Source organism: the organism of the source record quoted next, unplaced genomic scaffold (genome assembly GCF_019419815.1).
Source record: "Pyrus x bretschneideri cultivar Hongxiangsu unplaced genomic scaffold, Pyrus_bretschneideri_v1 Contig32, whole genome shotgun sequence".
Classification (NCBI taxonomy): Eukaryota; Viridiplantae; Streptophyta; class Magnoliopsida; order Rosales; family Rosaceae; genus Pyrus; species Pyrus x bretschneideri.
This window is the reverse complement of record NW_025999635.1, coordinates 4,271,776-4,287,211: the sequence shown is the minus strand read 5'-3', so window position 1 is coordinate 4,287,211 and position 15,436 is coordinate 4,271,776. Positions and strand designations below refer to the sequence as shown.

The 15,436-nt window shown below is 37.0% G+C and overlaps 4 protein-coding genes across 10 annotated transcripts in view; 2 read left to right on the top strand and 2 right to left on the bottom strand.

Annotated features, from left to right (window-relative positions):
• The window catches only part of LOC103932330 (receptor-like protein EIX1), a 100,010-nt gene that overhangs the window by 68,399 nt on the left and 16,175 nt on the right, over positions 1-15,436 (bottom strand). The window lies entirely within an intron of this gene.
• Positions 1,354-4,297, top strand: LOC103967288 (quinone oxidoreductase-like). Of its 7 annotated transcripts, none has more exons than XM_048590727.1 (5): positions 1,354-1,506; positions 2,081-2,288; positions 2,590-2,778; positions 3,037-3,284; positions 3,627-4,297. In XM_048590727.1, exons 1-5 carry the CDS (start codon positions 1,465-1,467, stop codon positions 3,933-3,935), a joined length of 996 nt encoding a protein of 331 aa, XP_048446684.1. In that variant the 5' UTR covers positions 1,354-1,464; the 3' UTR covers positions 3,936-4,297. The 7 variants fall into 7 exon arrangements, with proteins under 7 accessions (XP_048446684.1, XP_048446683.1, XP_048446685.1 ...); XM_048590726.1 differs by having other exon boundaries at positions 2,590-2,816; positions 3,027-3,284; XM_048590728.1 differs by having other exon boundaries at positions 1,355-1,506; positions 2,081-2,225; positions 2,590-2,816; positions 3,027-3,284.
• Positions 4,561-6,300, top strand: LOC103967303 (hexose carrier protein HEX6-like). The gene is made up of 2 exons (XM_009380574.3): positions 4,561-5,517; positions 5,613-6,300. The coding sequence occupies exons 1-2, from the start codon at positions 4,987-4,989 to the stop codon at positions 6,054-6,056; spliced, it is 975 nt and encodes a 324-aa protein (XP_009378849.2). The 5' UTR covers positions 4,561-4,986; the 3' UTR covers positions 6,057-6,300.
• On the bottom strand, positions 10,980-14,738 carry LOC125480183 (receptor-like protein EIX2). The gene is made up of 5 exons (XM_048590741.1): positions 14,592-14,738; positions 13,743-13,844; positions 13,510-13,581; positions 12,650-12,803; positions 10,980-11,905 (listed from the first exon to the last, which is right to left on the bottom strand). The coding sequence occupies exons 2-5, from the start codon at positions 13,761-13,763 to the stop codon at positions 11,256-11,258; spliced, it is 897 nt and encodes a 298-aa protein (XP_048446698.1). The 5' UTR covers positions 13,764-13,844; positions 14,592-14,738; the 3' UTR covers positions 10,980-11,255.

Sequence of the window (15,436 nt, the reverse complement as noted above, 5' to 3'; positions counted from 1 at the left end):
AAAACAAAAAATAAATAATAAAATAGAAAATGATACGATCGTTGCTTAGGTACCGATTGTCCACAAGTAATGTTGGTATCCAGATAGCGACTTCTTTGAGAAAGAATCGCTAACATCATAACAATCTCCCTTTTCAATTTTTATTTATTTATATTTTTTGCTAATGTTTCTTTTATTTCTTTTAACATACAACAAATTATCATATTCATGTTCTTTGAATATATTTTTCCATGCAAAATCTATTATAATTCATTTTTAAACATTTATAATCAACAATTTAAAACATAAATTTAAAAATATTTAAATTTAATAGTGGTTATTCAAATAACGTAACATATAAATAAGAAACTCAAAGGAAAAAACAAAAAAACAAAAAACAAATAAATAAATTGGAAAAGTAAAAATCAGTACCACGCTACCGATCCTTGCCCATACCTAGTTAAATCATCGTTCAATTTATTTTCACCTATACCTCATTGTGTAGTTTTGAAAAGTAAGGTGAGACTTTTTATTGAGATTCTTGAAGGTAGAATCCATTTGATAATGTTTTGGACCTCACTACTATAATTTTCACTTATTTTTTCAGTTTTGGGCTTAAATATTATATTAAATATACATTTGTTGCTCAATGTAATAATAAATAAATAAAGAATATCCATATCTTTTTTTGAACAAAAGAATATCCATATCTAAAAACATTAGATATTGCCACTTAATATTACGGTTTAATGATTTCATCTCTACTTGTAAGTGAGAGATATTAGGTTTGATTCTCACCAAAAACAAATTTAAACCACATTATTCCTAGCCCAGAGGCTAAACTCACCATCTCTCCTTAATATTAATATCCTTTGTTAAGGAAAAAAAAAACAACATTAGATATTCAATTTGTGTTGTTTGTAATCAAAATTTATAGTTTTAATGTGCTTATAATTACCAGTTTATTTAACATGAAATGAGTATTAAAATCATTACAATCTATGATTTCAGGTGTGTGTACAAGGATTTGGATCATCAACGGATCCCGTCTCTAGGGATCTTAGGGATCAACACACATGGACTATTGATAAAAAATCGTGTGGTCCCAATTAAATATTTTTTATATTTTTAAAAGTAAAAAAGCCTCGTTTTTCATGAAAATATAAAAAGGAAAAAATTGTAACCGCACGATTTTTGATCAACAGTCCGTGTTCCTTGATCCCTAGGATCCCTAGGGAGGGGATCCGGCGAGGATCCAAATCCCGTGTGCGAGACATAGACTAAAAAAATAGGGAATTTTAACGAAAAGCCCACCCCTGTTCACTTTAACGAAAACACATATTTTTACACTAAAAAGTTAAACATGATAGTATCACTTTACCCTTTATATTGACAAGAGTTGGGCCAATTATTAAGGGATAATTACCTAGAAATCACACTTTTGACCGGAAAATACCCAGAAATCAAGCAGTATCGCCAACAAAGATGGTGAAAGCCATTCGAGTTCATGAACTTGGTGGTCCTCAGGTCTCTCTCTCTCTCTCCCCTGTATTTTTTTGGGTAACTTGAATGTTTGAATTGGTGATCACAAAATCAAGACTTGTTCGTCAGTTGCAATCTTATGTGCCTGATTTCATTTGTAAACTATTTCTGTTTACAATAAATCCAAGTTGTTTGATGGGAAATCTGGTAACAGGCTGAAAGTGATAGCCTTTCTGCTTTTAGCCAAGAGTACATGATTTCTTATGCCATTATATTCATCGGACTAATCCGGAGAAGGTTAGTTCAATGCCGAAGGAAGAAATGGAAGTCATGAAGTAAGCTTATCGCTTCCAATCCTACCATTTCTTTGGCGATTGGAATGTTCTTCGTGACTAATCTTTCTCCTGCCTTCCCATCATTGACATACATTTAATGAATCTAAGCGATTTTTCAATCCAGTTCAATCATAGACATCCAGCGAGGCCTTGAAGTATTTGAGTTCGTAAACTTTTATTGTATTTTTCTTTGATCTGCAATCTGGTTCAGCTACATGTCATTATTCCAAATTTCCAATGCTTTTATCCCCATTTCACTTAATTTTGTGATGTAATGCTGCTAGGTCTTGAAATGGGAAGATGTGGAAATAGGAGAGCCGAATGAGGGGGAGGTTTGTGTGAAGAACAAGGCGATAGGGGTTAATTTCATCGATGTATACTTCCGCAAAGGACTTTATTATAAGGCTGATACAATGCCCTTCTCCCCAGGTTTTGCTTCATTTCCAAGTTCTGAAATGTGGGAAGGATTGACATCTAGTCCACTCTTTGAAGGCATAATTTCCAAGTTTAGTTTTTTCTTAACAGTTTCTTGCGTAAACATTTTGCGTGAGATTACAGTTTTCAGATATGATCAAGAATGATTTTTCAAACCTAAAAGAATGCCGGGCATGAAACCAGATTAGCCATTCCTGCTGTTTGAAATAGAACTGACTAATCCTAAGAGAAATGGTCGAAAAACTCAACGTCACTATTCTTCAACAACTTGGAGTCCAGCCTTCTTTTGTCCTTCCAGTTCCTGATCAGAAGGCAGACGGATAAACCCTATTCATTAACAAATCAATTTTCATTTCAGGTATGGAAGCTTGTGGAGTTGTGACAGTCGTAGGACCTGGAGTAACAGGCAGGCGAGTTGGAGATCTGGTGGCCTATGTTGGCACTCCGATGGGGTCATATGCGGAAGAGCAGATTCTTCCTGAAAACAAAGTGGTGCCCGTTCCTCCTTCAATTGATCCTATTGTTGCAGCATCCATATTGCTTAAGGGTATGACAGCGCAGGTTCTACTACGCCAGTCTTTCAAGGTTGTTACGATTTTCTGTTTTGTTAACTATGTGATTTATGTGTCGAAAAGTACAGTCAACTGACAAATATTGGTGGTCAAGTTGTAACTAAATGCTTCCTGAATGTGAAATTTCATTATCTTAACATAGTTGATTCTGTGTTAGAAGTTGTTTATAAATTTCAATGCTGCTGCTTTTGTTGTTTGATCTGAATTTTGTGCTACTATGGAGGTCGAACCAGGACACACAGTCCTTGTTCACGCAGCAGCTGGTGGAGTTGGATCCCTTTTATGCCAGTGGGCTAATGCGCTTGGTGCAATTGTCATTGGAACTGTATCAACTAAAGAGAAGACAGCTCAGGCCAAGGATGATGGATGTCGCCATGTCATAGTGTACACGGAAGAGGATTTTGTTGCTCGAGTGACAGAAATAACATCTGACAATGGCATTGATGTTGTCTATGATTCTGTAGGGAAGGATACCTTTCAGGTAAATCTTACTTTTCATCCCTCAATTTTATACAGAACTTACAGAAATGATTCTAGGTTCTCCTTCTGCACCGTTCCTTTGATGTTCTTGGTTTCATTGAGTATCAACACAGCCTGTTACTGCTTCTGCTTTTCCATGACTTATTACCTAATCTAGCGTTGAAGTTTCTCAATGCTAGGCCAGGCATACCAAATCTCTATACTGTTCCGTTCGAGCTAGTTTTATGAAACTGTTAAAGCAAATGCTAGTTACCCTTTGATTTTTTCAGTTCAGAAGATTCGCTAGTCTAATTTCTTGATGGTGAATTATATATTTAGTACTTGATTGGGGCATTGTTTGCAGGGATCATTGGCAAGCTTGAAGACTCGTGGATACATGGTGAGTTTCGGACAAGCATCAGGTGCAATTGATCCGGTCTCACTATCAGCTCTTGCAGCAAAGTCAGTCTTCCTGACCAGGCCGGCCCTGTTCCAGTACACTGCAGCTCGAGACAAATTGTTAGAGGTTGCGGCAGAGGTATTTGCTAATGTTGCATCAAGTGTATTGTGCGTTCGAGTAAATCACAAATACGCATTGTCTCACGCAGCACAAGCTCATGCAGACCTCGAGAACAGGAAAACATCCGGCTCGGCTGTGCTTATTATACCCTAAAATTTCTGCCTCAACTGCTGTTCTTTGTGAACAGATTAATATGAGTTGGTTTGCAAAATGCAATGATGTTATCTCCAACTTTAGTGACAGACAGACTTGTTAAGCAAGCAAAAAAGGCAATTGTATTTTTCGCATTTCTGCTGAAAGGCAAAACTGTTTCTGTCAAACAGCAGGGTATATACCACATAACGTATGTCTCTCTCATCACGTGAGAGAGACGTGGTAGGGTGCCAATGTAACTAGAGTGACGTGGGAAGCATGCCAAGGTGCCCGACTGGCGCACACTATTGTTTCTGGGAGTCTCTCTTTTTTAGCTTTCATGCCATTCACTTGAAAATAATTCAGGAAACGATTTTCGCACACATTTGTTTTCTCCTTCTGCATATTCTCTGTTTATTTTTGTTCTTTGTATTAGTTCCAAGTCTCTCTTACCATAAATAAAAATAATTAATTAGTTTAGCATATGCTATTAATATTAATAATTAATTAGTTTAATAGCATATGCTATTGAAATCACTTTGTATAATATGACAATAATTAATTAGTTTAGCATATGCTATTAATATTAATAATTAAGTAGCAATACTGTATTATCTGTAAACCAAAAATTACAAAACATGTATACATTAATCATGCATTACACCGCCACTTCCGGTGGCATCCGGACTAACATACCAAGTAGCTCCGGCAGGGTACCAACGGGTGGAAGCGGTTGACAAGTTTAAGTGCTTGCGATTAACGGCAAAGCAGATATTAAAGCAGCAAAAAAGAGTGATTAAGTACAAAAGGGTTTCTTAAACCAGGCAATGGCAGCTGAAGAGTGGCCAAACAGGCCCTTAACTTTCTTCAGAGTTCAGACAAATGCTTATGGTCCTGCCTGAAGTTGTCTGGTAGTGGTAGTGATTGCAACCACAGCCTACATATTCCGTACAAGTCCAAAACCATTTGTTGAAATATACCAGTCAAGTAAGACTGCTCTTGCAGATGTGGTTAGGCCAAGAATTCGTTCTCCTTAGATTACAGTAGTTTAAAATATCGTATTTGTCAGAAAATGGAGCAAGACTTCTCACTATATTTCCATTCTCTTAGTACAAATCACAACTTTGAGTTCTCTCTTCATATCTCTTTGTGTGTGAGCTTGGAAGAAGCAATGGCAGTTGGGTTAGAAATAGCAGGCAAAGCCGGGCAATACAACGGGAGGATGATGCCGTTTGTCATCCTCTCTTGCATGCTGGCAGCCATAGGAGGTGTAATTTTCGGCTACGACATTGGAATTTCAGGCGGCGTGACTTCAATGGAGCCGTTTCTGAATAAATTCTTCCCTGAGGTAAACAGTAAGATGAAATCAGGCACCAAAATCAGCAACTACTGTAAATTCGACAGTGAATTGTTGACCTCCTTCACATCCTCACTCTACATAGCTGGTCTTGTAGCTTTCCTTTTTACAAGTTTGGTCACAAGGGCTTACGGCCGCAAGCCTTCAATCCTTGCCGGCTCAGCTCTAAACGGCGCAGCTATGAACATCTACATGCTCATCCTCGGCCGCTTGTTGCTTGGAGTTGGTATTGGTTTTGGAAATCAGGTAGTACTTTTTTGCCCCCAACATCATATAAGCATACCCTATTCGATGCTTCTATTTTTCTTGGTACTTGTGTAATCTGTGTTTGTGTTGTGCAGGCTGTTCCATTGTACCTTTCGAAAATGGCACCACCAAAATACAGAGGAGCAATTAACAATGGCTTCCAATTTAGTGTTGGCATTGGCGTATTATCAGCTAACCTCATCAACTACGGCTCTGAGAAGATCAAAGGTGGTTGGGGGTGGCGAATCTCCCTAGCCATGGCTGCAGTCCCTGCCTCAATGCTAACACTGGGCGCATTTTTCCTTCCTGATACACCTAACAGCCTAATCCAGCGTAGCACAGGTCACCAAACAGCCAAGCAAATGCTACAGCATATCAGAGGTGTCGATGATGTCCAAGCAGAACTCGATGATCTGATCAAGGCAAACAACATATCGAAAAACATCAAACACCATTTCAAGAAAATCCTGGAGAGAAAGTATAGGCCTCAGCTTGTGATGGCAATAGCCATACCATTTTTTAACCTTGATGCAAAGTGAGCCTTGGAATACTAGTACGTGGAGTTCATGCAAAGGTGCCAATGTAACTAGAGTGACGTGTAACTAGAATGAATCATATCCAGTTATTTCCTACCAAAAGAACAGCAGCAATGCTGGTGAAAGCCATTTGAGTCCATGAACTTGGTGGTCTCTCACTCTCTCTCTATCTCTCATTATGAACTGGGATTCTGGGTTGTGCTTTAATTTGTTTGAAAAATCAAATTAATTAGCCCAATTTGATTAAGCAGCCTATGTAATATATATATATATATATATGTGTGTGTGTGCACATATCATCAAGTAACTTTCATATATAATCCTTCACATAAGTCATCCATTTGGTTAAATTTTTGGTATTACTTTTTCTTTGTTAGGCAGTATTTGATGTAGGATCGGAATTTCCTCGACATGATAACTCATACACTGAGCTATCAGTTTGTCGAGAACAAGAACTCATTCTTCTTGACAATCACATCTTACATTCTCCCACTTGAGCGTCCAAGAAGGATGATATTACATAAGCTAAGACTAAGGCGATCACAAGTTCCCGAAAGCTGCAATTAAACATTTAACAACCTGTTACTTATAGCTTCAAATACTTAATCATAAATGCAGTATGTAATCTCTTCTACATATGCACTTTATGATTACAAGTTCCTATACCATAAGCACTATGTTGCTTGACATAATTCAAGTTTTCAGGTTGATAAAAAAAATTCAACTCCTGAACTGAGCCTTATACAAAAGCATGGCTCATATTGTTGCAATAAAATAACATAAGAACAAACATTATGAAAGCATCCAATTAAACGAGAAGAGACATAACAAAACTAGCTGTGGGTTTACTACTCCCACTTATTAACAGAATGAAATGAGTTTACTACTCCAACTCATTAATAGAATCAAAATCCTCTCGCATCACCATGTTGTAGACGTGTTTCTTGAACACTCCCACTGGTAAGCCCTTAGTCATTGGATCTGCTATCATAAAATCGGTCCCAATATGAACTATGTTGATCAGTCCTTTTCTAACTTCATCCCTCACATGCAAATACTTAATGTCCATTAATCTGCAAGCAATGGACCTCTTGTTGTTTCTGGAAAAGAAGACTGCAGCCTTGTTGTCACAGTAAATAGTTACAGGTCTCTCAACTGAGGCTACAACCTTCAATCCCATGATTAAATTCCTCAACCAAATTTTTGTTTGGTGGCAGTGTAACAACCAATGAACTCAGACTCCATAGTTGAAGAAGCACTCACCTTCTGCTTGGAGCTTTTCCATGAGATTGCACCAGCAGCAAGAAGAAAAACATATCCACTTGTAGACTTTCTATCAATAACAAATCTCGGAGGACATGGAGCTTCGCCCGTGAAATGATCGAAAAGATCATACCCCCTGAAAACAGATTGAAATTGAAAAATCCATTTTACAAAATTATCATCTTGAAGCTTCACTGTAAGCATACCAAGTAACCCTTCAATTCTAACAATAGATTCCGCCATTTGAACAAGATTATTGAGAATATTAATCCAGAAATTTATATTGCAGACAAACAAGACTTGTTCTTGAACCCCAAATACATTATCACAGATTCTTCCCTACTGGCTATCGGCCTTTTTCAATGAAACAACTGAATGAATACCAACAACTCTTGATCAAACAATGGCTATTGGCCTCTTATGCTCTCAAACAATCGCTATCGGCCTTTCAATTTTCTAACAATGGCTATGGGCCTTCAATTTTTCAGAAAAATAACAAACATTCTCCAACTAGAACATAACGCAAACAGATGGTGTGCACTGTGAAATCACAAACAAAGAACCTGATACGAATGAAAATCTTGAACCCTTGAGCAGAAATCCCTGAGAACTTGCAGCTACCATCGAGCTTCAATCAATCAAGAAGACTTGCACATTGGAATTGAAACCAAGGATCGGCCGGCTCTGATACCATGATAACAGTGCACAGAGAATTGAAGAAAAGCAGAAAACTTAGAGAGAAAGAAAGAGAATTGCACCACCTTTTTGATCATACTACAAGGACTTCACAACTAGATTTTCTTTAATTACCCTTTAATAAATAAACTAATTAAGTCGTTAGCAAATTAAAACTTTGAGTAAATTAGAGTCATTGGTGGACTGGCCGGGGTTGTGCAGGTGGTTGAGTTCAGGGTGAAATTTTTAGTTGTGAGGGAAACACGGATGGTACATCATGTGTTTTTATATAAGTGGTGAAAATTTTTATTTTTTAAGTTATTAAGTTTTTAATACACATATTCCACCATTTATATAAAAACACATATTGTATCACTCCGTATAACGATCACACTGAAAATTTATCCATTTAGTCTATCATCTTATTCGAAAGTATTTTATTTAATCGTCAATTGGTCCCTTTGCGTCTTGGGATATATATACTGGATGAATTTTGGTTTTGGGATTCAAACTCGAGAGAAGTGTTGTTTTAGTTTTTTGAGAAAGAAATCTGGAGAAGTAGAAAGACGAAGAGTGCCACCCGTGAAGCTGAAGAGTCGAGAAGAGGAGGAATACCCTCGACAAATTTTTAGTTGTGACGGGAACACAGGTGGTACATCACGTGTTTTTATGTAAGTGGTAGAAAATTTTATTTTTTAGGTTATTGACTTTTTAACACATAATCATTTATATACCGACATATGATGTACCACTTCATGTGACAATCACACTGAAAAATCTCTTGAATACCCTCATAGGCAACACGCGTATGTCAAAATGAAAGTATACAAGCCAGGAGCAAAATCGGCAGCATATTCAATGAACAGAAAATCCCAACATTTTCAAAAGCTTTTCACTTTTCAACGAAGTGGCAGAGAAAGGTCAAAATTTTTAAAAATAGAATCAAAAGGGAAAACAGAAAATCCCACCATTCAATCTCCCAAAAAAAAAAAAGGACAAGTAAATGAGAAGAAAATACATAACAAGGTTGGTTGCATGGTCTTGTCCAAAAGCGTCTTCGGATCTACAGTGCAAGGCTGTGAAAAGTTCTGACTTTCAACGTCATCATACACACCTAAATCACAATATACAAACTCTTTGTGCTAACCTATACTTCATGATCATGATCATAGTTAAAATATATGCAATTTGACTGACACAGCTCAGTGTTTAGTGTCTACTACGCCGTGGTAGTTTTATACTTGTGCAGCTGCATTTGCTCGTTTTAATCTTCCTTGAAAATAAATGTGGCAAGAACAATTTTAAAATTATTCTTAACAGCAAATTATAATTAAGGGGTCAATAATCGTATTATCATAACATTGCTACATTCTACAATTGCATTTGTAACACGCGTACTGGCCATCCCTTTTCAAAAGCAATTGTTACTTGAAGTTATTAGATATGACTCGCGTGTTGTTAATTATACAGGTCGAACCTGGACAAATATGCCTGTGAACTAATGCCATTGGTGTCATTGTCATAGGAACCGTATCAACTCAAGAGAAGCCAGCTCAAGCCAAGGAGGATGGATGCCGCCATGTCATAATCTATAAGGAAGAGGACTTTGCCGCTCGTGTGAAAGAAATAACTTTCGACAATGCCGTTGATGTTGTCTATTATAGCGTAGGGAAGGATACGTTTGAGGTATAAGTTTTACTTTTCTTATAATCTCTATAAGTGTGTCATGATTTACTCAAATGTTGCTGCATATACATGCTTGACCAACTCCAAAATCGATGCAAGTGATTTCTAACTCAGTTGGTTAAGGGCATTCGACATTATCTGATACATAACATTTATTTTGGACTACAAATTCTTATCAATAGATATCGTTTTCAGGGATCGCTAGCAACGTTGAAGACTCGTGGGCACATGGTGAGTTTTGGGTAGTCATCAGGCAAGCTAGATCCGGTTCCCTTAAAAGTGAATTCAACGCGCCATTTCTAATAATTCGCTTGATTAAGATTCCAATACTCTATGGAAAGAATTTAAGCTGGGTTTGTAAAGATTGATTGCATAAGCTCAACTCAATTGATGATGAGTGAGGTTTTGACTTCATTATATAGAGATTACAAGAAAAGTCTGTTATAGTATAAACGTATAGCGGATTACAAGTGAATTCAAATTACAAATATAAACTGATAGAGTCTAAGAAGAAATAGGAATGCGTTGGTTCTCTACCTGGCGAAAAACTTTGTTTCTAGGTCATTTGTACATGCAATATATGCCCTTATTAAGTTCTTTTCAGAGATTTAAACATACATATGTTCTTAACCATTATGCTTAGCATGTCAAGCAACTACAGATTGATACATGTCAAGTCGATTTTATTTATTCTAGGAACAAAGTTGCTTCATAATGTACCATGTTTCAAGTTTGTAAACTTTGCGTATATTGGCATCAATACAAATGCTTTGTGACAAAGAGTGCCTCTAATAACATAGGAACATGGTAACTCCGTCGTCACGATTTTGCTTGCTCCACAAGCATTTCAAAGCTACATAGCAATTGGGTTTTCTCGTAGAAGAGTGAGAAGTGTCACGTGAATTAGTACGAAGAAGAAGAGAGAGAGAGAGAGAGAGAGAGAGAGAGAGAGAGAGAGAGAGAGAGAGAGAGAGAGAGAAGTACTACGAAGAAGGGGAGAGAGAAGAGAGAGAACAAAAGAAAGATCTAGGGGTAAAATTGTAAATTAAAAATAATTAAAAATACAACCATGAAATAATGTGAATAATGTGAGTTTGCTAATAATTAATTATCCCTAAACCATTTTCACACATTTCTCTTGTCATTCAGTTTACTTTTGCTGAATTAAGAGTTACTTGTTCAGAAAACAAGTCTTTTAATTTTATATGGGATAATTTTTTCTATTTTTTGTTTTTTAAGAAAACCTCAATGGTACAGGTGATATTTATTGATAACGAAAAAAATAAGTTACACCTAGTCAAGGGAGAACATAAACTTTACCTCTCATAATGCCAAGAAAAGGAGAAAAACAATATTGAGTAAGAAGGGGGGACATAAACCTTACCCCTCTAGAAACGAAAACAAAAATGATACAAGAGAGGGGGGACATGAAACCTAACCCCTCTAAAGCCAAACATGAAAGAAAAATACAATGAAACAAGAGGACGAAATTTGACAAAATCATACAACACAACCATACTGGCATATTCGTCACAGCAAGGAGAATGCCAACAAACTAACGCAAAGTACAAAACAAAGCTAAACATATTCAACAATTACATGATACATTTTAAGCACTATCCTATTCAGCAACTGTGAAAGAAGAACGCTCCATGGCATGTTTACCAGCAAAGAACCAAGCACAATCCAAAACCCCGTGAAGAATCCAACTCCTAAGCTCACGTAGAACCACCCATCTTCTAGTAAACGGTATCCACCTCCTCCGTCTTGCTCAACTGTTGGTGGCGGTATCACCCCATTCGTGCTGCAATTCTTGTTGAGTAGAGCTCCGCATAGTTCGTTGCCGACGAAGCTCGACTGATTGAGGCTCTGCAGTTGAGTGCTTTCCGGAATTCGTCCCGTCAAATTGTTGTAGGCCAAGTTTAAGTGACTCAGAAATGTCAAATTCGTCATGCTTGGAGGAATTTCACCATCAAATTGGTTCATGGAAAAATCGAGAGATTCTAACTGTGCCATATTACCAATATTTGAAGGAATTCTTCCGGTGAAGCGATTATTCGATAAATTGAGTGAATGCAATGCGAGGAGGCCGGTAAGTTCTTCAGGGATCTCTCCATACATAAAGTTGCATGAAAGGTCCATGCCTTTTACGAATCCCAGAATGTTGCTATATTCCATTTCTATCCCTTTCGTTACCAAGATGGCATTCTCTTGAACTTCAAATGATTCTGGAACAGCAGAAAAATCAATGCTAAACAGTGACAAAAATGATTCTAAAAAATTAGCATCTCGGTATCATTCCTGAGAGGTCCAATATCTGGAGACTTTTCAAATAACAAACTTCATTAGGAATATCTCCTTCAAACTTATTTGAACGAAGGTTAAGAACATACAACGATGAAAGGCTTTTCCCTATCCATATTGGCATGCTTCCGGAAAACCCATTTTCTGACGAGGTACAGTTCTGCAGGGAATGTGGCAATTCTTCGTACAGGTGATTATTGCGCAAGTGCAGTGATTCCAGCCTTCGTAAGTATCCCATGGACATTGGGACATTCCCAGTTAGGTTGTTGTTTTCTAAATGTAGGAAGCTCAAGTATTTCCAACTCATCCAACAATCGGGTACTTTTCCAGTGAGAAAATTGTTCCCGAGATGAAGAACATAAAGTTGCTTTGTTTCATCCGGCCTATCACAGAAGAAGTGGAAAACAGATCCAGAAAATGATGAATTGGAAAGATCTAGCCATTCTAATGAGGTGGGAACAATAGGCAGTGCACCAGTGAAATTGTTAGAACTAAGATCAACAACCGATCGTGACAGAGATTCAAATACCCATATAAATTCACAAGAAAATCAAAACGCGCAAAAAATATTTTGGATCACAAATTGTCAGGTACAAAAGGATAAATTACAAATCCAAAAGAAAAAAAATCACAAACAAACTAAAACTTCAAATCAGTGAAGACCGTACCTTGAAAAGGGGTCGCCGCTCTTGCCAACATCGGTGCTATCGCCATCTTGACCCTCAACATGCTTCCGGCCGTACTCGATGACCTTGGTTGTGGAATTCTCCAGCAATTCTGGCAGAATTGGTTATGCCTGTTTGCTTGGCGCAAGGTTTTTTGCTGTGAATGAAGGCAAAATTTATAAGGTCAGAGAGAAACATGATAGCCACGGAAAGAGTGCGAAACAGTGGTGCAAAAAGACTGGCCGACAGTTTTTCATGACCGGCAAAACATACACCCAAGAGAAGCAAGTATAGTTATTAAGATTTAAAAATGAAAGCATTAATCGCGAGGAAAAATTCATCATCAATATCAACTTAATGCTGAATCATAAAGAATTAAGAATCAAATGAAAGAGCCACAACTAAATCACATTCCAAGAACAGAAGGTTATATGAACGAACACAAACCAATTACAGAACTCACACTCATTGAACACAAATTTCAGCAAATACCCAGAATAAATAGCAATAACTTAACCATAACCCAGACCCAAATCACAAAAAGCGGCAACTATAACCTCAATCCCACTTAAATCCAAACAACCAGATGACCCAATCTCTCAAATATCACCAACTAATGATCAAGGCAGCTACAAAACAGGAAACAAAAATGTGAGTTCTAATTGAATTCATTTACATATACCCTACACCATTAAGACTTAGTAATAAATTTATATTCCTGTATTCCATAAAGAAAAGAAACTCGTCATATAGAACAATTATAGGTACATAATGATTTGATAAGATAACACTTAAACTGTGCAAGACCTTGCTATTGCACCAGCATGGTAGCAAAGCGTAAATTATTTTAATCAGGTACATACCAATTGGTTGTGAATTTTCTGACTGCAGGTTGTTGAAATACCAGCCACAACAATCTTAACATCAACCTCGTCCTGCAAGGAAATGAAGTTAAACGTAAAACAGATCATTCTGGGAACACATGTAACCTAAAAAATGTTATGCATTAAACTTGTGCTTCCAAGCGTATATTATATATGACTTGTCCTGGATGTTCTTCTTATATTAAAGAAACCATGATTATTGTTGCGTATACCTTAAGCTCTGATAGTATCATAGATACAGCCCGATAAGCAGGGTCTTCTGTGCTTTGCACGATAAACGTAAACTCTAAGGGACCCCCATAGAGAGAAGTGACCTGTTTTCGTTAATTAAACAAAATAGTTCAGACCATATTGGAAGAAAACCTTGGATACAAATTCAACCTATTAAATCAGTTAGCAGAAGGATATTGAACACTTCACCAGATAAGACATCCCTACAGTGCAAATACAGAAATTTAGATATGTCCATCAAAAGAAAATATTGTTTAACTATGTTAATCTAACATCACAAAGATATTGAGTTTCCAAGTCTCAGAGCCAATAGAGTGTAATTTGAACTTCTTATGAAGCAAAACCTAATTTTTCAACTCGAAAATAATACAAAAACATGATTGGCTTTGACCACTCTCATTCCAAATGTTCTAGCGTAGCCCCTGACTCAAGGGCTCACCAAATGGGTTTTCGATTTCTGTATGAAATTATAAGCCTAAGTAATGTTTGATGACATATTGAATCATCAAGAGCAGGATTCATATGTCCCCTTCCTTGCACAGAACCTAAATATGATTGACATGTTCTCAGCACGATTCACTAACATAATGCATAATGTGATCTATGAAATGCCGACAAGCAATACTTCGAATCGAAGAATTTCGCAATCCCAGTAGCCGAATTCAAATGCCGGCAAGCAATTCATCCCAGACGCGACCCCAAATAACAAATTGAAACCCAACAAAACGAAAAATTTCAAGTGAATTTCTCGGCAACCAAACGGACCCGGATCTGAACGAAACATAAAATGGCGAAAAAAAAATCTAAATTTTAAGGGAAAAAAAACAAACCTGGATCTCTCCTCCTCTCTGTAAGCCGCATGCCTTCCCCTCCAAATCCCACACTGAGCGGTCGATCCCACCGAATACAATCCTAACTTGTCCCAAACCCAAACTGACAACAATGCCCACCCAACTTTTACCCCCATCCGTGCAATGTTAACCCTAAACGGGCATTCCCGTCATTCGAACCAATGGCAGCTTCGTAAAAAAGCTCAAATATCCAAACCTACTGGTTTGGTACTGAACTCCTTTTATGAAAAGTGAGTATAAAAAATAATTGAGTTCAAAAATATGTTTGATGAACACTTAAAAACAGCTTATTTTCACAGTTTTGGATAAAAAAAAATGAAAACGTGAAGTAGCAAAAACGAGTTTATTCTCTCAGCACAGCAGAAATAGTTTTTTTTTTCCAAAGCACATCAATACCAAACCAGAAGCCGACAATGGCATGATCGTAATTAAACTGAAATTTAGACCCAAACACATAGGCCACTCTGAAAAGTAGTGGCGTGGTCTTAAATAGAATAAAATTCGGATTCAAACACTGTTCATTTAAACAGTGCCAATTTCAAATCTTACTTTAGACTAAAGTAATTTATAAAGAACTAGCCTCTCCGCACGCACGTTAAGCATTTTTGCATCACAGACGCTACACATCCCTAAAGGTGTATTATGATAGTTTTTCTTCCATTGTAATTATCAAGATATATTTTAAATGTATTGTATAACGATGAGCTTTTTCGTTACCATGCACGCTCTAAAAAGTTGTAATGTTTTTCGTTTTCACTTTGGGTAAAGTAATGATTTAAATGTTATTCATGCAATTGTCAAACAACATGAGATTTTAAATGCAA